The following is a 25,011-nucleotide window of genomic DNA, read 5'->3' as shown; positions in this document are numbered from 1 at the left end:
TAAAAGCTCAAAACTGATAATAATGAGTGTCTTAATGAGGGTTCCCCATCTTTCTTATTTTTAACAATATGTGAAAAACCACCCAACTTGTTTGATAACATGGACAGTTATATCATTTTGCATTTTGTGGATAGGCGACTTGTTATCTTCTGTAATTTTATTTAAAGGATTAAACTTTCCCTAGTTTCTTGACTGCTGATGTCTTCAGCAACTCGTCTCTGCTCATTTATGTATCCTGATGTGTCTTTAAGGTCATAGAGCAGAATCACTTCTCTAACTGCAGTTTTCTAAGTAAGCATTTAGTGGGATTCTGTCTTCTTGCCTTGATACTGTTTGTTACCACCACCTCATTGCAGAAGTCTTCTTGAAAGAAGGAAACTTCTTTTCCTTGACCAGACCAAGAAGTTGTCTTGATTATAAGTGTTTTGGAAAAAGGTTTTAGATAACATGGTTTAGTTCCACTGATGATGGAACATAAGTTACTCAATAAGCCTAAAGTTTTTTTATTTATTTGATTCTGGCTTGTGTTAATACGTATGGTACAATACTATTAAATTCGTCTGGTGCTGTGTTTCTTCTCTCTTGCTTCTGCTATTTACCCTTTCCTTTGTCCTGCTGCTTCCTTTTCTTTTGCTTTTCTGTTATTTGTTTAGCTGAAAGTTACTGTAGGCGAAGAAGACAGATGAGGACACTTGAGGAACGACTTTCTATTTGTAATTCTAGACTCGCTGGGAGTTAAATTTCTCAGCATAAAGAATCAGGAGATTCTTTAATTATAACATTAACGTGGCATTTGGGTGTGTCACAGTAATTGAAATGGGTGGGTATGTGGTTCATTTTAGGGTTTATCTGTATTGATCATTTTTGCCTATCAGTCGTCTTGTAATGAAATATTTGTTTGATGTATAAAACTAAAATTTCTTTTTATTTCAAAGGTTCTAGGCTCTTGTACTTTGATGAATACTTATAGCTTTTATTTGTAGGATACTTCTGGAATGTTAGTCAAGATTTTGAGCTGAATTTAGGCTTATCAAAGATTTAATATATTGAAAATTAGCTTCTTGGATTGCTTGGAGAGTTTTACTTGTTCATGTTGTTATAATGTTAGCTAATATTTTTCATATTCATATATATAGAGACACACATGCATTTTTCATGTTAAATCCTACTCATCAGCATCTTTAAATTATCATACTTTTGTTGTCTGGTTTATTTTTTTAAATACTGTTTTACAGTTGTTTTATGTGCTGGAAAATTAGTTTATCATTTAGTCAGTGTAGAAATCTTTCTTATGTACCTATGACTTGCCTGTTTTTCAAGAGACTGTGGTTAAAACAGTATTGAATTTTACTTGGCTATCTTTTTAAAGTATAAACGTAAATAGAGATTTTTGTTTAAATTGTCACCATTAGACTGGTTTCAAGATAAAAGTAATAAATTCAGTTTGTTAATTTGAAAATACTGGAAATTCCATATTAGTGTCTGATAAATGTCATACAATTTAGTGACTGACTTTACCTAGATCAGGTCTGTGGCCAACCAGTTGTTTCTGTAAAAAAGTTCATTTTTTTAATGAACATAACTGCATGCATTGATCTATATATATTTTCTATGGTAACTTTGACCCTGGAAGGGCAGAGTTGAGTAGTTGAAATAGCTGAGAGAGAGTATACGGCCTGCAGTGTTTGCCAACCACTGCAGTACATAAGTTTTTATGTTTTTAAATTGTTATCATGGCCGAAATATTCCACTGTGTATATGTGTGTATCACATCTTTTTTCTCCAGTTCATCTATTGATGGGCATTTGGGTCGTCATTAGAGTGTTTTGAGACATTTTCTCTTCCTACTTCTCTTCAGGGTCCTTTAGCTGCTATGTTTATTGAAGGAACTCCTACCTAACTTTCTTTCAGCTATCCTTATCTCCACTACAAATCCACTCCCCTGCATTTCACTCCCACAGTCATCCTTCAAGAACTGAATGCTCTGTTTCTCTTTGGCTGTGCTGTGCTGCTTGCGGGATCTTAGTTCTCCGCCAGGGATGAAACTCGGACCCACGGCAGGGAAAGTGCTGAGTCTTAACCACTGGACTGCTAGGGAGTTTCTCAGAATTGAAATCTTTACTCCACTCTTTCCTAAATAAAATCCAGACACCACTTGCTCTGACTTTCATGTTGTTTCTGGCATACAGAATTACTTGCCATTCATTTCCATCTTGAAAGTGAAAGTGTTAGTCTCTCAGTTGTATCTGACTCTTTGCGACCCCATGGTCTGCCAGACTCCTCTGTCCATGGAATTCTCCAGACAAGAATACTGGAGTGGGTTGCCATTCCTTTCTCCAAGGGATCTTCCTGAACAAGGGATTGAACTTAGGTTTACCATCTGAGCCACCTGGGAAGAAGCCCCTTCCATCTTATGTCTATGCATTTATATCCAAAGTAGAATATCTTAATATGTCTGAATTAGAATGCCCTTCTTTCCTTTCTTTATAAATATATCCTACTTCAAAACTCATTTCCAGAACCCAGAACTATTCAGATCATGTTTTTTGATGCCACTCCTGATCTGTATCTACCCTCTCGAACATCTCCTTTTTGCCTGTCACAAGCAGAGTTTGTATATTGCTTCTCTTTTGTTACCACCGTGCCTCATATGTAATAGTTATTTCACTTTTACATGTTATATTTTTGTTAATTTCTAATGTCTTTCCTTCCTTGTAGGCTGTGAGCTCAAGGATGATTTTATCTGCCTCTTGTTCCTAGTATTTATTAGCATGTTACTTAGCATATTTGTTGAACAAATGATTAGATTAATAACTTCACCTTGTATACATTGTATAATGTATGTTTTAATTTTTCTCTTCTATACTTTTTGGAAGGCAGATGCCTTTAAAGAAATGAATATTATCCATGTGTATGTATATATATATATATATATATATATATACATTTTTTTTTTTTTTAAATATAGGTTTATAGAGTGAAACCGCCTAGGTCTTATTTTCTGATTTGGCACTCTATACAACAAGAGACAGAATTCCCTTTAGAATATCTAAATCTTATCAAATCCCTGATGTAAAGTTTTGATCACTATTCAGAATGAGTCTAATCTTTAAAATAAGCATTTTGAAAATATAACCTGATCTGAGATAAATTTGATAACCAGGCAACCGTTTCTGTTTATATTTGGAAATATGTGTGTGATATTCTTCATTAAATCTGAATAGTTTCGGTCATTTCTGTGTTTTCCCGTGTTTCATTTTAGGTGCAAGACATATGCTTCAGCCATGACTGTCGCTGGGTTGTGGTCAGTACACTCCGGGGCACTTCCCATGTTTTCCCAATCAACCCTTATGGTGGCCAGCCTTGTGTTCGAACGCATATGTCACCACGAGTCGTGAATCGTATGAGCCGTTTCCAGAAGAGTGCTGGGCTGGAAGAGATTGAACAGGAACTGACGTCTAAGCAAGGAGGTCGCTGTAGCCCTGTTCCAGGTCTATCCAGCAGCCCCTCTGGATCCCCTCTGCACGGTAAACTCAGTTTTCTCTCTCTTCACTGTTCCCAACAGTCCTTCTCCCTTTTACCTTTAGGTATTTTTGAGATCTGGGATAAAATAAACCCATTGTTCTAATCTGTTCATACGAAGACGATCTTGGGTTCATTTGAGGACATTCTTAACATATTAAATCATTTAATAAATTTAAATAATGGTGATGATGATCATTACCATGATATTTTAACTCCCTAACTTTTTAACTGTATAAGGATTACTTGATGCCATGTATATGGAATATGGTGTTCAAGACCGTTTTCATAAATTTAGAGATTGAATTTTTTATCTGTAGATCTTTTCCAGAAAACTCTGGCTTTAACCAAAGTCAGTACTGTAGTTCATTAAGAAATATCTATTGTGAAAAAAAAAAAATATCTATTGTGGGAGGGGGATATTCTTGAGTCATACATATTTTAGAGCAGCATTTGCATTTTATCTTAAAATACACCTCTGTGGGATTTCTGTTAATGTGTTGCACAAAAAGCTCCCCAAATCCCAAAGACACATATAAGTCATTACTTTATTTTAGATAAAATACTTGTATAACCATAATCCTAATCAATCAATAAAACATCAGAACTCCATTTTTGTGCCCCCTTTCCATAAAAGCAAACCATGATTCTGGCTTTAGAGTAATCACTTCCTTTTAAAAAAAGTGAACTATAGCTCACTATTGTTTGTGAGATTAATTCATATATTTCTATGTAGGTTTAATTCATTTATTTCCATTTCTCTTACATATTCCATTTGTATAAATATATTTCTACTTATTTGTTTATTCTTTCTCCAACTGTTGATTTATAGTTTGGTGGTTTCTTGTGGAGTTCTTATGTATAATGAAGATATGAAAATGTTGGTACTTGTTTCGTAGTGCAAATGTGTGCTCATTTTTGTGGAAATACTAGGTTACAACATATGCAAATCTTGACTTTGGTAGAGACTACCAGAGTGGTTGTAGTTATTTTCTTGGACTCCAAAATCACTGAGGATGGTGACTGAAGCCATGAAATTAAAAGATGCTTCCTCCTTGGAAATCTAGCAGAGACATCACTTTGCTGACAAAGGTCTTTATAGTCAAAGCTATGGTTTTTCCAGTAGTCATGCACAGATGTGAGAGTTGGACCATAAAGAAGACTGAGTGCTGAAGAATTGATGCTTTCGAATTGTGGTGCTAGAGAAGACTTTTGAGAGTCCCTTGGACTGCAAGGAGATCAAACCAGTCAATCCTAAAAGAAATCAACCCTGAATACTCATTGGAAGGACTGATACTGAGGCTGAAGCTCCAATACTTTGGCCCCCTGATGGGAAGCGCCAACTCATTGGAAAAGACCCTGATGTTGGGAAAGATTGAAGATAGGAGGAGAAGGGAGTGACAGAGGATGAGATGGTTGGATGGCATCACTGACTCAATGGACACAAGTTTGAGGAAACTCTGGGAGATAGTGAAGGACAGGGCAGCCTGGTGTGTTGTAGTCCATAGGGAGCCTGGTGTGTTGTAGTCCATAGGGTTGCAATGAGTTGGACATGACTTAGCAATTGTACAACAACAACTTCTATCTAGTTCCAAATATATTTTCTTCACTCCAAACAAAAACTGCATATTCTTTAAGAAATTCCTCCCCGCTCTTCTGTGCCCAAGTCCCTAGCAGCCACCAATCTGCTTCCATCTCTATGGATGTACCTGATATGGATATTTCATATAACTGCAGTCATAAAATATGTCACGTTTTGTCTGGCTTCTTTGAGGTACAGCCACTTTGTAGTATGTATCAGCACTTGATTCCTTTTTATGGTTGAATAGTATTCTGTTATGTGAATGTTCCACAGTATTTTATCCATTCATCCATTGATGGATATTTGGGTTGTTTCCACCTTCTAGCTTTTGTGGATAGTGGTACTATGAACATGTGTGTACAAGTACTTGTTTGAGTGTATCTTTATGGTTCTGGATATATCCTTATCCTTATTTGTTTTAGCTCCTGCTTGAACACATGTGCTTTTGTAATACTTAGTCAATTAAAGATACATGTAATAGATAAATTTAGATATATTTTTTCCTTGGAGGAAATTTTAAGATAGACTGAAAAAGTATATTTGTAACTAGAATCCTGGGGAGAAATTCTGCAACTCAGAAAAGTTTGGGCCCTTTGTTGTTTTTAAGATTTTTTTGATGTGGACCATTTTTAAAGTCTTTATTGAATTTGTTACAGCATTGCTTCTGTTTTATGTTGCTTTGGTTTTATGGCCACAAGGCAGGCATGTGGAGATCTTCTCTCCCTGACCAAGGATGGAACCCACAACCCCTGCATTAGGAAGTGGAGTCCTAACTGTTGGACCACCAGGGAAGTCCCAAGTTTGGAATCTTTGTTTTCTACCTAGATGATGTTCTGTGCTTTGGTTCTATTATTTTTTATAAGAACAGTTGTGATTCATTTATATTTAACTAGTGGTCCATGAGGGAGAAGGCACTGGCACCCCACTCCAGTACTCTTGCCTGGGAAATCCCATGGACGGAGGAGCCTGGTCGGCTACAGTCCATGCGGTTGCTAAGAGTCGGACATGACTGAGCGACTTCACTTTCATGCATTGGAGAAGGAAATGGCAACCCACTCCAATATTCTTGCCTGGAGAATCCCAGGGACAGGGGAGCCTGGTGGGCTGCCGTCTATGGGGTCACACAGAGTCGGACACGACTGACGCGACTTAGCAGCAGCAGTGGTCCATGAAAATCTTTTACAGTAAGTCTTGGGTGAAAACAGTCATTAAAAAAGTATTTAGCATGTTTTAAAAAACAGTCATTAAAAAAAGTATTTAGCATGTTTAAAAGGTTTAGAAAGCTTTGAGATATTTATTCATTTTTTCAGCTATTTGCAGGACATTTTACTTCAGAAATGATTCCTTACATTTTTTGTGTAACTTTTGTCACATTGGGTTCCCTGTTGGCTTAGTAGTAAAGTCTGCCAATACAGGAGATGTGGGTTTGATCCTGAGGCAGGAAGATCCCCTGGAGAAGGAAATAGCAACCCACTCCAGTATTCTTGCCTGGGAAATCCCATGGATAGAGGAGTCTGGTGGGCTACAGTCCATGGAGTCACAAAAGAGCTGGACATAACTTTAGCTACTAAACAACAACAATACAACTTTGTTCTGTAATTAGGAGGTGGTATAGACTGAGAGCCAAAAAACTAATGCTTTCAAACTGTGGTACTGGAGAAGACTTCTGAGAGTCCATTGGACAGCAAGGAAATCAAACCAGTCAATCCTAAAGGAAATCAACCCTGAATATTCATTGGAAGGACTGATGGTGAAGCTGAAGCTTCAGCACTTTGGCCACCTGATGTGAAGAGCCAACTCACTGGAAAAGACCCTGATGCTGGGACAGATGGAAGGCAGGAGAAGAGGGCAACAAAGGATGAGATGGTTGGATGGCATCATCGACTCAGTGGACATGAGTCTGAGCAAACTCCAGGAGATAGTGAGGGACAGGGAAGCCAGGTATGCTACAGTCCATGGAGTCACATAGTCAGACACAACTTAGCGACTGAACATTGAACAACATAGGTTCTTCAAGGGGTTTGCTTTTTGTGTTGCATATTTTTCTTAACTTCACTTTTACTGTAAACTTCATGGAGAGAGGTTCAGTGTGCACACTGGGTGGCTAGGTTGACCAGAGAACCAGATGTATTAGTAGAAAAATAGGGAGAGTGTATAGTCTTTCCGTGTGTGCCTTTTCAGAGAGCGTTCTTCTGAGCTCCTCTTTTCTTCCCACTGTTCCTTCTCTAATAAGGTACATATACCAGGTTCTGTGTTAGACTTTAGGCATAAGATGCACCGAAAATTGAGGTCATCTCTGCTCTTGTCTAAGGGGAAAAAGCACATAGTTGAGTGCTGAGCAAGTACCTTTCTGTGTATTTTTGCTGAAGAGTGCGAAGTGCCAACCAGTTAAGGATTTGTCATCTGTAAAAGATTAGACCTTTGAAGAGTAATACTTAAATTCTCTGTCAAAATATATTATTTTCTCTCAGCATTATTGCTTTCACAACTTTCTTAATATTTTTGCATAAAGTTAACAGAAGACATCTCAGAGAGGAGATTATGGGTTATTGGGCGACACAGCTGTTCTTAAATTCCCCTTTGAAAACAAGGAATTCTGGGGACATTTTCCTCCTCATAATGTGTGCTGAAGTTTTATGAAGTTGGAATTTCACCTGCTTACTCTGTCATTTTTTCTCATTTTTAAAGTGCGGACATTCGAGTGCTGGTCATTTTTCTTTATGTTCTTTTTGTACGGTACATGTCAAAACAAAGTGGGCATTGTTGTTGGTTAGTTCTAAAAATGATGTATTTACAGTTTGTGTGGATAAACAATCTGATGCTAGTCAAAAACAATGTAAACTTTTGAACGGGGAGGGATTCATCTTGAAAATGAATCATGCTTTGGCGGTATTACCGTTGTTTGTCTGTGCTCTTTTTAGCAAAGTAAAGGAAACTGTTAAATAACAGTTGATATAGGGATATTTCCTTTTTACTTTCTGGAGGCAATCCAGTTTAAGTTAGGATTATTTTATCTATTTGCCATTTTTTACTGAACAGAGGATGTTTATTTATTTGAAACATAACTCTCTCTAAATATCTCTTTCATTTCTAATCTTGTCGCCTGGACCTTAGTCTTTGTAAGGCATTCTTAAGATCCATGAACGTGGATAGGAAAATATCTCAACTTTAGGTTTATGATCCCGTACCCAAAGTTAAATGTTTTCTTTTACTATGAATATAGACAACACATGCCAGTAATAGCAGTTCTTGTAACACTGTCACCAATAAAAACACAGATGCTTTTGTATCATATACAAAAAATATATTTTGAAGTGTTTTGAATTGTTGATGTATTTTGAAATATGGTTTATGCTCATCATTGCTTGAAAATTTTTATATATTATTAGGTAATATTACTGCTTTTAATATTTATTTACATGTGTTACTATAGCAGAACTTAATTTTTAAAATTAATTGCTAGCTTTACTTCAATATAATAATACAGTTTTCTTTTGTAATTCTGTGTATTGTATCCCACGCATTTGTAAGTATTATTCTGAGAAAGGAACCACAGACTTTTCTGGACTGTTGAAGTAGTCCACGACAGAAATGATTAAGAACCTCTTATCATCATTTCTTACCTCATCTGTTTCAGGAGCCTCTTGCCCTTTTTTTTAACTGTTGGAAGCATTTTCTTTGTTAACCGTAAATACACTCTTCCACTTTCCTACTTTCAGTGTTTCAGTGTTGCACCATGCTTTTGGGATGTTATGGAAGGTTCTATCTTCCTCCCAGCTTCTTGTCCCACCACACCTACATCTCCGTACCCTTCCCTAAAAGGCCACGTATATTCATTTCTTGATGTACTCTTCTCGATATAATTTTTATTCCCTGAATGTTTACTAAAACCCTACTTCATTCTGATCTAGCTAACACTGTCACTTCATCTCTTAAACCTCTTTTAAACATCTCTTGATGTTGTGTCTTCTTTATCAGGCTTGGTATTGACTCTGTGAACATAATTTTATTATATTTTAATGTTATTTGTTCATTGGCATGCCTGTGTCTCCCAGTGAATTAACCTCTATGAAGAGAGGATCTTTTTCTTATTCATATTTGTACCTTGGTGCCTCACTTAGTATTTGGTAAAATGTAGATTCTAAGTCTTCAAATGAAAGTTTTCAAACATCTATCAAGGTTTTCTAATAAAAACAATTCATTACTTGTCAGAATGAAGAACTTTTCATTCATGGTAATGTTGCTTTTCATTTTAACATCTGTAAGATTCTTTCATTTTATTCAAGAACTTTTCATTAATGTTACTATGTTCCTGAGCTCTAAGGATACAGCAGTGAATAAAAGAGGAAAACATCTCTGTTTCCATGGAACTGACTTTCTAGTGGAGTGATGTGTATGATACATAGGATAGATGGTAGGTGGATGGATGGATAAATAGGTAGTTTTATGTGCTATGGAACAAAGTAAAGGAAGGGAAATAGGGTGTACTGGAGAGGACTGCAGTTTGAAATTAGGATGCTTCCGGCAGGTCTTACTGAGAAGATGACATTTGAATAGCGTTGTGATGGAAGTGTGGGAGGAAGTCATGCAGATACCTGCAGAACGTGTTCCAGGCAGAAGAAACAGCCAGTGGAAAACCCCTGAGCTGGGAATGTGTCTGGAGTGTCCCTGGAGAGGCAAGGAGACCCATGTGGCCGAGAAACATCATGCAAGCTGCAGAGTAGAAGATGCGGTCAGAGAGAAAGTGCAGCCAGGTCATGTCAGCCTTTGACTTTTACTCAGAGTGAAATGGGGAAGCTGTGGAGGGTTTTGAGTGACATGGCAAGACTGCAGAATGGAGATGTGTACTGAAAATGCACCGCCTGCCGTCTGGTAAGATTAGAACCCTTTTGAGACGAATGAAGAGGGTATCGCAGAAATCCAGGCGAGGAAAGAGAGAAGTCAGGGTGATCAGTAAGGCTTTTGGCCTGAGCACCTGGAAGGGTGGGACTACTATCACAGGAAATGAGGATCACGGGGGTGAAGCAGGTTTGGGGATAAAGACAGGGTCAGAAGTTTTGGACATGTTTAGTTTAAGAGGGATCTTGACCTAGTGATGCTAGGTAGATAGTTGGTTTTATGAATCTGGAGTTCAGTGGGAAGGAACAGGCTGAGAATAAATGTTGAGAAGGCATAGATAAAGAAAGCCAAAGCAGAAGGAGATCACCTAGTAAATGAATGAATATGAAAAGATGGAGATGTCCCAGGTCTGAGCCCTAGGGCCCTCCAACTTTAAGTAGTAGGTGGCATAGAAAGAAAGCCACACATGAGAAATCTAGAGCCCAAATGAAGACATTTTTTTTTTCTTCTGAGAAAAGAGAGGGAGTGATTAATGTGTTAAATTCTGCCAATAGGACAATTAAGATAAGGACTGAGAAAAAAATAGAATACCATTGCATTTAGTCAAGAGAGGACATGTGGCTTTGATAAGGGCAATTTTGGTGAAGCCATGGGGGCCCGATAGGGGTGGATTTTATTAAGGATGGGAAGAGAGAAATTGGAGGCCAGTATTGACAGGCTTTTCAATGAGCATTGATGGAAAATGGGGAGAAGTTAGAGGGCAAAGCTGGAGTAGGAAATGGCAGCCCACTGCGGTGTTCTTGCCTGGAAAATTCCGTGGATGGGGGAGTCTGGTGGGCTGCAGTCCGTGGGGTCCACAGAGAGTCGGACCTGACTGAGCACGCGTGCACTCACACTAGAGGGCAAAGAGAAGACTGCTTCTGTTTTCTCATAGAAATAGGAAGTGAGTGTGGTTGCAGGTGTTGGGAGCTTCAAGGAGACAGGCAAGTAGTCTTCTGGGAGATGAGGCATTCCCTTTACCAGTTAGGAAGTTTTTGCTGAATGAAGAAACCCTTTCTGCCACTATTATTTATGCTTCAAGCAAATTTAATTACTTGCTTTTGCTTTTCAGCTTCAGTCGGCACCTTGTTTCTGCACCTGAATTGCTTTCTGCTTATTTCTTCAGGTAAATGTTGAATGCATCTTGGCAGCTCAGCTCAGCTCACAGTGTGCTTTCTCCCTCTTAACCTAAAGTGCCTAACTCCAGTATTTGTTTCTTCTGTAAGTTCTTTATCTGGATTTATTGCTTACTGCTTTCTACCTATTATTTTTGATGATCTCCATTATTAACTGTGACTTCCTTCTGGAGTCAGTTGGAGGACCTGCAGTCGGACTTCCTGTGGTGGAAGCTGGGTGACTTTCTGACTCCTTTAATTTAAACACAGTACTTGCTCTACCTGTGCCTTAATTCTCTATCAGTAAAATGGGGATAATAAAATTACCTCCCTTAGAGAGTTACTGTGAGGATCAAAGCACTTTGAATGGTGTCTGGCACATATGAAATAACTTAGGAAAAGATTAGCTGCTGTGATTAGTTTCATTATTAAATTTGTTTATTACTGATGAGGTATATAGGACCTATTCACTATTCATATTTTTGTATAGTACCTTATATGCAGAAAAGAGAGTAAATGAAGAAATCATCCAATAATAAGTGACTGAAATATAATTGTGACCTTATTATGTATAGGATCTTGTAGCATTATTAGACTCAAAATTGATAAGTTGATTTCTGACGTTGTTTCTTAATGTGTCTGAGTCTTTTTGACCCCATGGACTGTAGCATGCCAGGCTTCCCTGTCCTTCACTATCTCCTGGAGTTTGCTTAAATTCGTGTCCATTGAGTCAGTGATGGCATCCAACCATCTCATCCTCTGTCGCCCCCTTCTCCTCCTGCCCTTAATCTTTCCCAGTGTCAGGATCTTTTCCAGTGTTCTTCACATCAGGTGGCCAAAGTATTGGAGCTTCAACTTCAGCATCAGTCCTTCCAATGAATATTTAGGGTTGATTTCCTTTAGTATTGACTGGTTTGATCTTCTTGCTGTCCAAGGGACTCTCAAGAGTCTTCTCTAGCACCACAGTTCGAAAGCATCAATTCTTTGGTGCTCAGCTTTCTTTATGTATGTGATACCATACATTAGGAAATATTGTTGAATAAATTAATCCATCCATTCTCTGGCCTTTGCATTTCTTCATTTTGCAAATTAGTTTTCCAGTTTAGGTTCAAGAATATGGTGGTTACTATATGATAGGGCTTTCAAAAAATTTGGTTTTTTCCTGTTTTTTTTTTTTTTTTCCGTTGCATCAACAGAGAGGTTTTGGATTCACTTCTGTGGTTCTCAGAGGTGTCTCCTTCCCATTAAGTCACAAGTCCTCAAGGGAATCATAGCTTCAGGCATCTGAATTCCAGATTCTGCTGCTTTGAAACGGAATTAGTTGATAAGACTCTGAGTCCTGTAGATGAGGCCTCCAATTGCTTGGACCGAAGTCTCCCTATTTTAATAAAGTGCTTCTCAGTGACTGGCAGCATCACTTTTCTTCCTGGCATCTACACGAGGCATTCTTTGTTTCTGTTGGAAACTCTGTTTATGGCCTTCATTCAGTGGTTTATTGTACTTACTTACTTTTGTTGATCGGTAGTTTTCTTGATGCAGACCACATCACAATTGTAAATACAAAGCAACCACACGTTTCAGCCTTATATAGTTTCATGTCCTGAGGACAATCAGTAATAATGTGATGTTTCTTGACTTCTCTTTCCACATCACTGTTTACTTGTGGATTGAAGTTTCCATTTGTATGTTTTAATTTTTGCCAAGAAAAATCAATCATGTGCACTGTAGCTCTGCTTTAAATTTTATGCCTCATATGACACAGAGTATACATATAGTGTATACATGTTAAATGGATAAAAATCTTCTTTTAGGCTATCATAGTTTAGTACTTTTTTTTTTAACTGGTTGCGTGTACTTTCTTGTAGTTCTGGTGAAGTTTCTAATTTCTTTTTTTAAGTCTATTAGTTTTCCTAGTGAGTTTTTTTTTTCCTCGTAAGTTAGTTGATAATCTTTGTCTTGACATTTCTATGCACAAAAACTATGCATACTTAAAATATTTTCATGTCGCTCCCTCTTATTTCTGAGAGGGCAGACGAGTTCTTTAGGGAAAGTAGATTGAAAAGAGAGGCCTTATAATAAATACTGTCCTGAAAACAAAGTGCTTCTATTTCAGAAGCCCTAGTTGAAGAAACCATCTACTAAATAAAGAGAGCTTGATTTTTTAATGGATTATTTTATAGAGCAGTTATAGGTTCATAGCAAAATTGAGAGGAAGTTTAAGATAAGATAGTTTTGAGAAAAATAAAACCACCTATGGAATATATTTCAAAAACTCTTATCTCTAAATTTTACTTTATATTAAGTGTAATACAATAAAAACCAGTCTATTTGACTATTTTATCTTTTGTCTATATCATTTGTAATATGGCATATTTTTCTCTCTTTTTAATTTTATTCCGTAAAATAAATTCTGGCTAAAGTAGTTATCACTTGAAGCAAAATTGGTACTTTTTATTTTGCTCTTTACTCTTTATGAAATATTTTGTGTTTTCTCTGTATTTTAACTTTGGCACGCCATAGACTGCAGGTTTCACGTTTTGTTTTAAAATGGTTAATGAGACACGCCTCTAGAGGGCGATCTTTTCTAAACTTTCCCATGATTGCAGTCATGGCCGCCCTGGCATGAACCTGGTGTTCTATGGATACTGAAGCCGTCTAAGATTTTGTAATAACTTAGCTTCCTTTTTATTACGTTTTCTATGATTTATTCCTCAAAGTCTTATTACAGAATTGAATTTTTGAAATAAACTGCTGTCATTGATTATCTAGTTTTAGTATCTTATCCAGGTACCTAGCTCCTATGAATGAATTTAGGGAGTTGAATGAAGGCAAATGTTTTAGTTAATCATTGGAGGGAGTGGTGTCTGTGTGTTCTAACAGTTCCTTTCTTTGTTTCTCTATATATTGCTACTCAAGGGTCTGTCTCTGTACTTTATGGGAGCAGTGATTACACTCAACTACTGAGGCATCATTAGGCCCGATGCTTTTCTGCTGACATGTGGAGTTTTATTTTTGTTTACCTATTCAATAAAATTTTTGTACCAAAGCAGTACATACAGTGATATCACAATTTTATAATGCAAAATTGCACTCTCCTGCACCCACTGCTCCCACTCAGAGGCTTCAATTCTTGATAATTTATTTCTTGCTGGTTTTTTTTTTTTTTTTTTTTTGCCCCTTTCTCAAAATCATGTCAGTTGGATAATGGATCTCCTACACTGAACCCCTAACTTCCTTTTCCATTTTCTATCTCTTTGTCTTTTTGCTTTACTTTAAAAGAATATCCCCAACTTTATCTCCTAACCTGCTTATTGCATTTTAATTTCTACAGTATGTTCTTTTTTTTATTTCTACAGTTTTTTAAATTTCTGAAATATGCTTTTAATATCTTTTCTGTGAATGTTTCTTTATTATCTCACTCTTTTCTTATTCTATAGATGTAAAATTGTTTATCTCTTTAAAAGGTAGTTATAATTTTTGATCCATTTCTTTGCTGCTTATAAGAGGATTTGGCTTATCAATTTGCAGGTAAGCTTAGCCTTAGTTTTCCAGTTAGGAAGATAATTAAGTAGGAAAATTCTGATACTCACTGACCAGTGTCTGCAGGAGTGACCCAAGTAAACAGATTTGGAAATTATGAGACTTGGGAGTAGCAGCCATGAGCAGTCTTGAACTTAAGAATCTGAGCAGGAAGTAAAAACCTGACTACTGGCTTGAAGTTTGCAAACTGCAGAAGGGTACAGCGATTGGGTCAGTGCTGTGCCAGGGTTACACAGAAATAGAAACCATAATGGTTTCTGTTGAGAAATAGAAACTATAATAATGGTTCTTAGCATAAAATGACACTGAGAATTTGGAGAAGGATGAGAAAAGGAAGGGGATTTAAGGTTCATTGAAAGAGTTATTAACATTGGATGATGTGTTTTTGCAGGTGAGAATATTGAAGCTAGAATGAAGCACAGGAGTGAAGCTGTTTCCAAATGGATAGAGTGGAGTTAGTGTGGGCATTGCTGCTGTTGGCAGCTTCAGACGAGACAGGCATTCCCTTTTCAGTGCTGAGAACCTTTCCTAGTCAGGAGTTAACAAATGTTCAATAATATTTCACTCCTGTCTAATTTGGAGTGGATTAAAACATGTACACTTTGATAAAATCATGGATGAAAGAAAATGTAAAGCGACAGTGCTGTTAATTGAATATGCTTTCCTGGCAGTAATCCAGCCGATTAAGAAAAAGTGTCTCTGCTAAGGCAGCAGAGTCACAAGGAGTGTGCAGAGCCTTCATCCTCAGGTCCCAGGTAGGGTCAGGCATCACTCTTCTTTGTGATTTTCTCCCTCAAGGACTTTCTATCAAAAGTAGTTTTTAATGTAAACAGGTGAATTCATGGTTTTTGCTTTTGGAGAAACACATTTAGAAGACAAAGACTTGAACTATTTATTAATGTCCGTAGGGTATACTTTGACTTTCTTTTTCTTTTTTGATGGGTGAACAGTTCTCTCTCACACATTGTTGATAATTTAGGCAGCTAAATTGAGTATGGGTTTCCTGTTTTCTTCTTGAGCAGAACATGTAAGCATATTTTAGATAGAATGCTATTTAAGTGTTTTTAAGCTGGAAGTAAAATATATGTGAGTATAAAAGGTTTTATCTTCCCTTCTGTCAAAAATGCTGATTTGGCTCTTTTGCACAGTACTCCCATCTTTGTATGGTTGTTAAAATCTGTTGCTTTTTCCCATCTGAAGGAAATGCATCTTTGACACTTCTCATGACCTGAGTCATGATGCTGAAGTAGAGCCAGAAAATATCCTTAATGGTCATGAGTTAAAAGAAGGAAGGCTTCTATGGAGTGGGGGTAAGGGAGCGAGAAGGAGGTTGGGGGAGCATCTTTGTTACTGCTATTTTGAATTATGTCTTTTTTATTATTAGGAAAGTTGCTTCCAGTGTACTATGATAGTTGTTATTCAGCAGAAAATACTTGGATTTTAAGATTTAGTTTTTCCTTCAGTATACGGTGTTTAACGTACTGGAAAAAGACCAGTTCTGCAAATGTTTTAATTACTTCGAGTCCTCCGAGTCTAAGAACATTACACCTTAAATCTGGCAATTTATTCAGTATTTTATCTTGTTACAGTGTTTGTTTTTATTTCAGTGCCAATTCCCATTCTTCCACATCTTATATGTTCAGTTTAAATAATAGCATTTATTTACTGAATGATGCCGGTAAGTTTCTATAAGCTTTTTCCTTTTTCAGTTAAGTGCTTCTGTTTGCTCTGTTGACATGATACAGAATTCATTGCAAGATATTTAAGTATGAGAGATATGGGCGTAGTATATTTTTAAAAAGCATTTCAATGAGGATTTATTTATACTTTGGAGAACTCATTTAATCCCAAATTTGGTTTAAGTGATGTCAGATTATGGGGTTTTTAGTTCTGGGGATTTTTTTCACTAAGTTTATTAAGAGTCTTCACTTCTAAGCACTTACTCCCAAAACTGCTTAAGCTCACTTCAGAAGACTGGGAAATTTTGAGGTTGCTTAAATTTGTTAGATTTAGGAATAATATGAATCTGAAAGCAAAAGTCCCAAGATCTTTTTCTTTTATCCTTCTTATACAAAGAGTGTGCTTTGTTCCCTGTAGTGTTAAGTATAGTCCGTTTACTGTTTTGATTTTTCATTGTTGAAAGAGTGGTAAACTACAGTCCTAATGTTTAAAATGAATTAATAATTGCTGAAACTTCTAAAATATTAAGAGAACCAGCTCTTACAAATGTTCTTCATCTCAAATCTTAGAATGCTGTAAGAATAATAAACTAAGGTAATGAACTTCCCAATTATGGGGAAAGATTTTAAAAATTCATTTTGTAAATTTGAGTTGGCCCTGGGAACAGATCGTGCCAGAAACAGAGTGGAAAGGAAATGTAGACAAAACACGTTCACACAATGTGTTTAATTGCCTGTCCCCATACACATTTTATCTCTGAAAATTTCTGGAAATATTTCTATTTCCCCACATTTGTATTTTTATGAATGTTGTTTCTAACTCTTGATCTCATCTCCCTTTCTAGGCTTATTTTCACATTCCAAGGCTCCTTGTTCTCAGACAGCTTTAGTATCTTTTAAGAGTAGTGTAGACTGATCTTGTTCTACATATAGTTTTAGCAGCAGCTCCTTTTGACTTTAGTTTTTACATATACATTTTCTAAATTGATTGAGTTTTAGATTTAAGGAAAGAAAAACACATTTACATGAAACAGTGGTGAACACATTAAGGTAATAATTAACTGATGAAAAAGTATTCAGATGGAAAAGGAAACCACCTAGCGAATTGTATATTTGATTATTTATAAATTTATACCTTGATAACTTTAATAATTAGTGCAGTTTTAATTCTCCAGAATATGAAATTTTAATTCTCCTGACATTTAACAAGCACTAGTGGGAAGTTCCATGCAGCTCCTTTGTACGTGATGGGAAGAGTGATGACAGTATCATTAAAAACCTCAATCACCATCTTGCAAAAAAAAATTGGATTCTTGTTTTCAAGTCAGTTTTGTGGGGTATTCTCCTGTTTTTCTACCCTGCTGCCCCTCCCCAAAGTACCTGTAGTTGTGTCTCTTGTGCTGTGTACTTGAAAAAGCAACAAGTGTTTTTGCTTGAAATGCATAAACGTTTTTACAGTATCTTTGCTTCCCCACCTATTTACTCTCCAAAAAGGTTACAGGGAGAGCAAGTCAGTACCTAATCAGAATTGGCCTTGAACACTTCCTATCTTGCACTTTGTCACCAAAGCTGTTTGCTTGTTCTGTTAACAGTCTTTTTAAAAATATGGATGCATTATTCATTTTCTCCTAATTGTGTGTGTTCTGCTCGCCTTGGCTCCTGTGAACAAGCATTGCTTCCGCCCAGTTTGGTATGTGGGTCAGAAGGCGCTGTTTCTCACCAGGGCGCTGCTGTTTCCTCTTCCTACTTGAGTAGATTACAGATTATACTGGAATACGCCTGAGAAAAGGTCAAAAAGGAGGTGAAAGTCCTGGAACTGCAGCTGGGAAGCTTGTCATTCTCATCTAGGAAAGGGGAAAAAAAAAAAAAAGAAAGAAAAAGAGAAATAGACACTCTCATGTCAACCCCAAGCAGCCCACAGTCAGGAAATTCCCATTTGCACAGGATACTTTTTATATATTCGGAAAGGACTTTATTTGGTTTTGATTAAATAATTATCGAGTGTTTAGCTGAGAAAGCTTTAATGTTAAATTAGATGGCAAGCCAGAGCTCAGTAGTGTTTTTAACTTTTCAAAGCCTAGATTTCCAGTGATTGTTTCAAAACAAGCTACCATTGTACTCCCTTTGACAGAGTCAAGAAGTTAGGAGCTTTTCAACTACAGAGTTAACTTGGTTAAACTCATTGGTATATTTTGCATTCTTATCCCTGTCGATTCCACAGCAGGATATTAAAAGCAGACTGGACGTTTTGGTCTTCTGTGGAAAGCCAAAGCACCAAAAAATAAGCCCCATATGAACTTACTGCCAGTTTTTATTTTGGAAAGATGTGATGTTGAGTGTGAACCATTTATCTCCATAAGGTCTTAGAGCAAGGACGCTGTTGGAAGGAGGACAGTCATGGGATGTTCGGTAATAGAGTTCTTCCTGTAGAATTGTCTTCCAGGATTGGCAGCCTGTCACACACACACTCACTGGTTCTCAGTATGCCTCATTACTCCAGTTGCATAGCATGAGAGTTTCAAATATTAGGGGACCAAGGACGCTGATTGGAAGGCTTGTATCCCAGAACAAGAGTGGGTCCTGTGAATGGGTGATGAGAACAGAATTTGAAACTCTTGTCGGAGTCTCATCTTGTGTATGTTTCTGTTGTAAAGTTTCAGAAAAATGGAGTGCCTAAAGGAGATAAGAGTGTATCCCTGGTAAGGGTCGAAAAGTGAGGGGATAATGCAGACCTCCTAAAGCTGTGCCCTCCCCTAGGGCATCATCCACTCTGCCTAGTGTCCTTTTGCTTTTTTCCACGTGAATCTCTGCCATTTTTATATTTATCCCTGCATCCCTAATGACAACAAAAGACAATGCTGCTTTATCCTCCCCCCTCTCCGTTTGGTCCACTTGTTTCCATTGTAGTTCTTAGTTTCTTATACCTTCTGTTCCTAGAATCTTCCTCGGACCGTCATTAGCAATAATCTGTAGCTTGTGCCTCTAGAAACCTGAAACAAGAAGTTTTCTCTTTCTCACTGATGTGATACTGTTTTAAGGTACTTTCTCATCTACAGCTCTGATCCCCTGATTGCATAATGTTATTTTAACTGCTCTTCGTTCACAGCATGGTAGGGTAGGGAAATTTTTTTAAAGGATGAGAAGGAAGCCTGTAATTGCATGTATGTCTTATTTTTCCTCTTCTGGTTTGCATTTAAGAAGAAATACATGTGTACACACAGATACACTGGTATTAACTTTAATATTTAACATAATCTGAGATGGTCAATAATTTCAGCTCTTGCCGGCTTTAGAGATTTCTCGTGGCTGGCAGTTTGCCACATTCACATGTTCTCACATCACTGCATTCAGAAGCTAAGAATACCAACCTGGCAGCTTGTGTAGGGAGGGTAAAGATAAAACAGAAAGGAGTCTAGCTTCGCAGCCACATACCTGGGAGTTGTTGCTGATGTCTTTTCCACAAATGTTCAAGTTTGTCAAAGCCCAGTAAATCTTGGAAAGTTTATTTTCCTTGTAGCATCTGTGTTTTATAATGGGTCTTTTAATTTGTTTTTACTTTGTCTGCAGGGATTTCTTTTGTCCGGAGTTTTCAGACTCTGTCTTTCTTTTTTTTTTCCTGTGGAAGTGAGTCCGTTAATGATGACTGGTTTGGGAATATACCTCTGCGAGGCTGACCTGACAGGCTGCCGCTCCAGCACAGCAACAAAGACCATTGTTATTTTCGGTCTTTACTTTTATCCTCAACTTCATCCATTTTCCCCCTGTGATTTTACAGTGTAGAGTGTGTGGGAAAACATATTTTGGCACCACGCACACATGATAAGGTGGCGTTTTGAAGTTAGCAGCATTTTTTAGTAAACAGAGATCACACCCTGTCCACCTCACACACGGACAGTGGTGCTGTGTACTCGTGAGGAGCCTGAGAGTCCTTTCCCAAAGTACTTGCAGGTATTCTTCATCCAGAAGGCAGAACGGGAGGAAGAAAAGAGCCCACAAGGTTGTTTTCATAATTCCTTTTTCAAAAACGCCAACTTGTACAAGGAAATACAGAAAGTCAGTAGTTAAACCCCAATGTGAACTGTTCTGGCTTAGGACTTTGTAATGTTAAAAACAATAATAACCATTAACAAATAAACAACTGAAAACAGAATATCATTGCTTTAAACATCAAAGGATGTTTTGAACACTCTGATTTTTAAATGATTTTCTGTTCGCGAGTAGAATTCCTGCTTTGAGAAAACCATTTTATTGGAGCTTTGGATTTTTTTCTCTCCCCCAAGAGAACGCCGTCTATCTTGGGGACTGGTAAACCTCTAAAGGATCAAAGCTCTGGTGGATTTGGTTAAAGACCCGAAAGCCTGAAGGCTTATGGAAGTTTATCTATATAGAGTAAGCCCAAAAAACTGGGATGAGAGTTTTAGAAGAGCTTATTTTCTCATGAGATTTTTGGGACTTCCTCTGTTTGGGATGTGCCAGAAATACTGTGAGAATATCCACTCTCATGGCATTTGTCACTTACAGGTCTTATCCCAGCTGGGGTTTGTAAGTAGAATGGTGTGTGAAATATTATATGTATTTTAAAGTTTTGTGACGCCCACTACTAAAGCTGCGGTTAAACAACCTCTACTGTTTTCATTATACTTATATAGTAAAGTATAGTAGAGAATGGTTGGTGAAGGTGACATTTAGAATTGACATAGTGACTCTTCACTGACCTCAGACATTTTGAATTTTAAGGTTACTATTGTATGTGTGCTGAGAAGGTGAAATAAAGAAAGGGGCACTGCTCTCCCTCTCCGTCCAAAGGAAAGCTGAAGCATAGGCTGGAGGGACACACTTAAGCCATGTCCAAGGTTTAGGATACTATGAGTTTCTTCTGCTGAATCTCATTATAGTAAGAAGCCTCAGGCTTAATGAAAAATCCTGGCTGATGTAACCGTAAGGGAGTGGCCGAAGATCTGTTCTTAAAGTTCCCAAACCTATGCTCCTGGTCGAGTCAACCTGAGGCTAAAGCGAGTAGTGAAAGCGATAGATTCCAGCCCCTCGCTATCTTCTGAAGTACTTTGGGTCCCCTCCAAAATTAATTTTTTTTCCTATAGATCATAGGGTTGTATTTTCCTGTACTTCCTGGATATGAGAAAAAATATATTTCCTTCCTTCATTCAGCAAACATCTGTTGAGATGTCAACCATTAGTAAGATGCTGATCCTACTCTGGAGGAGTCCTCAGTTTTTGTGGAGGATAAATCTGGAGGTTTGTTAGATTCTAGCTGCATTTCCCAAGAAAATCCATGACACAAGGAGGTGATAGAATCATCTTTAAATAAAGACTTTGAGCAAGTGAAAGGGGAAGAAAGGATCATTATACTATTTTTGTGTGAACTTTCATTTTAAAATTTGGTATATTTTTATGTATAAATCATTACATGTGAGATGATGAGATTTCTTGTCTATGTGAGTTCCCTCATTTTACTAATTCCTGAATTAATTACTCACACATCTCTCATCCATTATTTTCTAGTTGGAAACTAAAGACGGGAAGATACAAGTTCCTGCCTTTGTACTCAAAATTTGAATATTTTCCATTTAAAACAACAATAATCAAAATATCTCCTTCCTTTTTTTCCTGAGACATTTTTGAGGATGTCTCTCGTGGCATGCTTGCTCGCTTTAAATTCTTTAAAGTCTTTCTATCTTATTATGTTATGAATTTTAGGATTCCTGGGATTTGTTCAGCCAGGCGTAGAATAGGGCCTCATACCAATAAGGCTCCAAAAGTGTGAACTGAAAGAATGAATGTTGAATGAGTCCTTTGCCTGGTGCATTATCTCATCTTGTTAATGTCTTTTTATCCTCAAAGTCCTTAAGTCTGTGTTCTGTATCCATTACCGTGATCATTTCCTGTTAGTATACCCATTGCTTATCCCTTTCCAACAACAACAACAAATCAGATTCTTCGCCTCTTTAGTGAAGCTCCCCTATTGAAGATTGCCATGCTGTGCTTAGTCACTCAGTCATGTCCAACTTTGCGGCCTCATGAACTGTGGCCCACCAGGCTCCTCTGTCCGTGGGGATTCTGCAGGCAAAAATAGCAGAGTGGGTTGCCATGCCCTCCACCAGGGGATCTTCCCAACCCGGGAATCAAACCCAGGTCTCTTCCCAACCCAGGAATCAAACCCAGGTCTCCTGCATTGCAGGCGGATTCTTCACCAACTGAGCCACCAAGGAAGCTCTTTGAAAGGGTAATCTTCAATAGAAGATTACCAGAGTTAGCAGCTTTCTCTCTGAGTATGCCTTTCTGAACCTTGGCATTGTTGAACACATTTTTTTCTTTCATTAAAGCCATTTTAAATAAATTACTTGCCACATAATAAAACATAAGTCAGACACTGCCCCTATTCTTACGAACATAAAATCTACCCAGCTTACTTTACTCTTTCAGATGCACTGGGTTTCAGAGGCTCCATCATGAATACAGACACCAAGAATAAAAGCTCATAAATACTTGGGTGTTGCAAAAGACGGAGAAGGATAGGTGTGGTGTACCTTGAGGTTGTTTTTAAGCTGGTGGGGCAGTGAAGGATTTTAAGTCAACCTAACCTAACGAAACCACAGGATTTGCAGCTTCTCAGTGAAAAGCTTCACTTTCTAGAACTCTCATTGTATCTCTTAAGTTCAGTGTTCTCAAAATCTGTGCTGTTCCCTTGCTGAAGAATTTAGATACCTAAATTTAGCTACTTCCACCTCAATTGAAATATTGCTTCTAAAACTGAAATATATATTCTTCCCATTGCTTTCCATTATAATTCTCTCTCTAGTTAAGAGATTTCGTACTCTTGCTCACATCTGTGGCATCACTTTACAATCTCTGCTCTTCATGTTATCCTTCATCCTCAGAATATTTCTTCTCTCCTGCTCTTACCCATATTTTATCCATCTTTCAAAGCCTAGGTCATGTCCCATGTGCTCCCTGATATCTTCTCCAAATAATTGATCCCATGTGTACTTATCTTTAGTACTAGGCAATTAGCACTTAATTATTCCTGTTTCATGCATATTAGACTGTAAGCTTTGCAACAGCAAAGAATGCAGTCCTTACAGCGTATGGTCTTCGGCTGAGGCACTCAACAAATATTTAACTGTTGTTGTGAAATGTGTGTGTTAAACATAGGCCTTGAATTTCATTAGCTTGTGACATATTTCATGTTGTGGCCTGATTTCAGCTCCGAACAGTATTCAGAGAAATTAAAGGATACTTGCGTAAGTGAGAAGATATCCCATGGTCTTGGCTTGAAAGACTTAATGTGCTCAAGATAGCAACACTCCTATATTGATCAATATAGGATCAATATAGGATCAATATAGGATCAAAGAGTCAGTGCAATCTCTATCAAAATGTGAGCTGGCATTTTTGCAGATAAGGACAAAATATAGGTAGAAGCAGAAAGTTTTGCTGGATATGATGATCCATCAAAAATTTGTAACAGACCACTGACTGTCTTAGAAACAAAAACAACTCAACCTGATTTTACTGTTTTTTCCTATCTTAAGTCCCTGTGAAAACAGTTATTTGCTGTGACAGAGATACTTCACAATACTTATTCTTTCTTGGGAAAAGGTTTCTTGGAACAAGGGTTTTTGGAGTTTTGAAAGTTAAAGTATTATCTTCAGTGAGTTCTGTGTGTCTGTATTTAGGCGAGGATTTATGTAATGGCTATTTTAGAAACCATCCTGATATGGCAGAATTTCAAAGCATTACAGAAACCAGAAAAACAAACACAGGGATCTAAATTTTCTGATTCCATGTGGCTTGTATCTGAAGAGGACGTTACTAATGTTACCCTGACGTCTGCCTTTACATTGCATACTCTTCTCTCTGGGAGATTTGTAGCTTATTTGAATGTTGTAGCAGTAGGCTTACAAGGTGGTGACACCAAATAACATAGAAACAATAAATGCCCAAATGGGTGCTCTGCTCTGCAGTATAGTAAGTTCCCTTCTGATATTCTCGTGTCTTATCGGTGACTATGTATATTTTATTTTTATTTTCAGATAGCAGAACAAATTGGTACAACATATCAGCTCAACAAAATTTAACTCAGTTTGTCTTTAGGCCAGGATATCAGTTGAATGGAAAAATGAGAGATCATGGATCCCGCCTTGCCTCAGACTTAAAGTATCTCAGTATTGAAGTAATAGACATTGCCGGTACTATTTTGAGGATGCTGGTTAAAGAAACAAACAAAAAAAATCGAAATGCGTATTTGTAAGGTTGTAGTAAATGTCAGTTAAACTTCAGAGATTTTGTTTCATTTCCTTTCCTTTGTTTCATTTCATTATTGTTTTAAAACATCGTATTTTCTACCTTGCAATAAAGTTAGCTATATCATATAAATACTATGAATCATAAAGAAATATATATATATATTTCTTTAAGTTGTTTATTTTTGGCTGTGGTGGGTCTTTGTTGCTGCACGGGCTTTTCTCTAGTTGTGGCAAGTGGGGGCTACTCTCTGGTTGCAGTGCGTGGGTTTCTCACTGCAGTGGCTTCTCCTCCTCCTCTTCTTTTCTTCGCAGGCTTCAGTAGTTGTGCCCTGTGGGCTCCAGAGCGCATGATCAATAGTTGTGACACACGGGGCTTAATTGCTCTGTGGTATGTGTGATCTTCCCAAATCAGGGATCAAACCTGTGTGTCC

General features: G+C 37.5%; 1 protein-coding gene across 10 annotated transcripts in view; it reads left to right on the top strand.

Moving 5' to 3' along the window:
* BCAS3 (BCAS3 microtubule associated cell migration factor) overlaps positions 1-25,011 on the top strand; it is a 586,592-nt gene that overhangs the window by 212,489 nt on the left and 349,092 nt on the right. For all 10 annotated transcript variants that reach the window (XM_059878411.1, XM_024980624.2, XM_059878412.1 and 7 more), the window contains exon 15: positions 3,263-3,527. In XM_059878411.1, coding sequence (XP_059734394.1) covers positions 3,263-3,527 — 265 coding nt within the window. The remainder of the gene's footprint in view (positions 1-3,262; positions 3,528-25,011) is intronic.

Source organism: Bos taurus, chromosome 19 (assembly GCF_002263795.3).
Source record: "Bos taurus isolate L1 Dominette 01449 registration number 42190680 breed Hereford chromosome 19, ARS-UCD2.0, whole genome shotgun sequence".
NCBI lineage: Eukaryota > Metazoa > Chordata > Mammalia > Artiodactyla > Bovidae > Bos > Bos taurus.
Note: the sequence above shows the minus strand (reverse complement) of the source record. Positions and strands in the feature narration are given on the sequence as shown.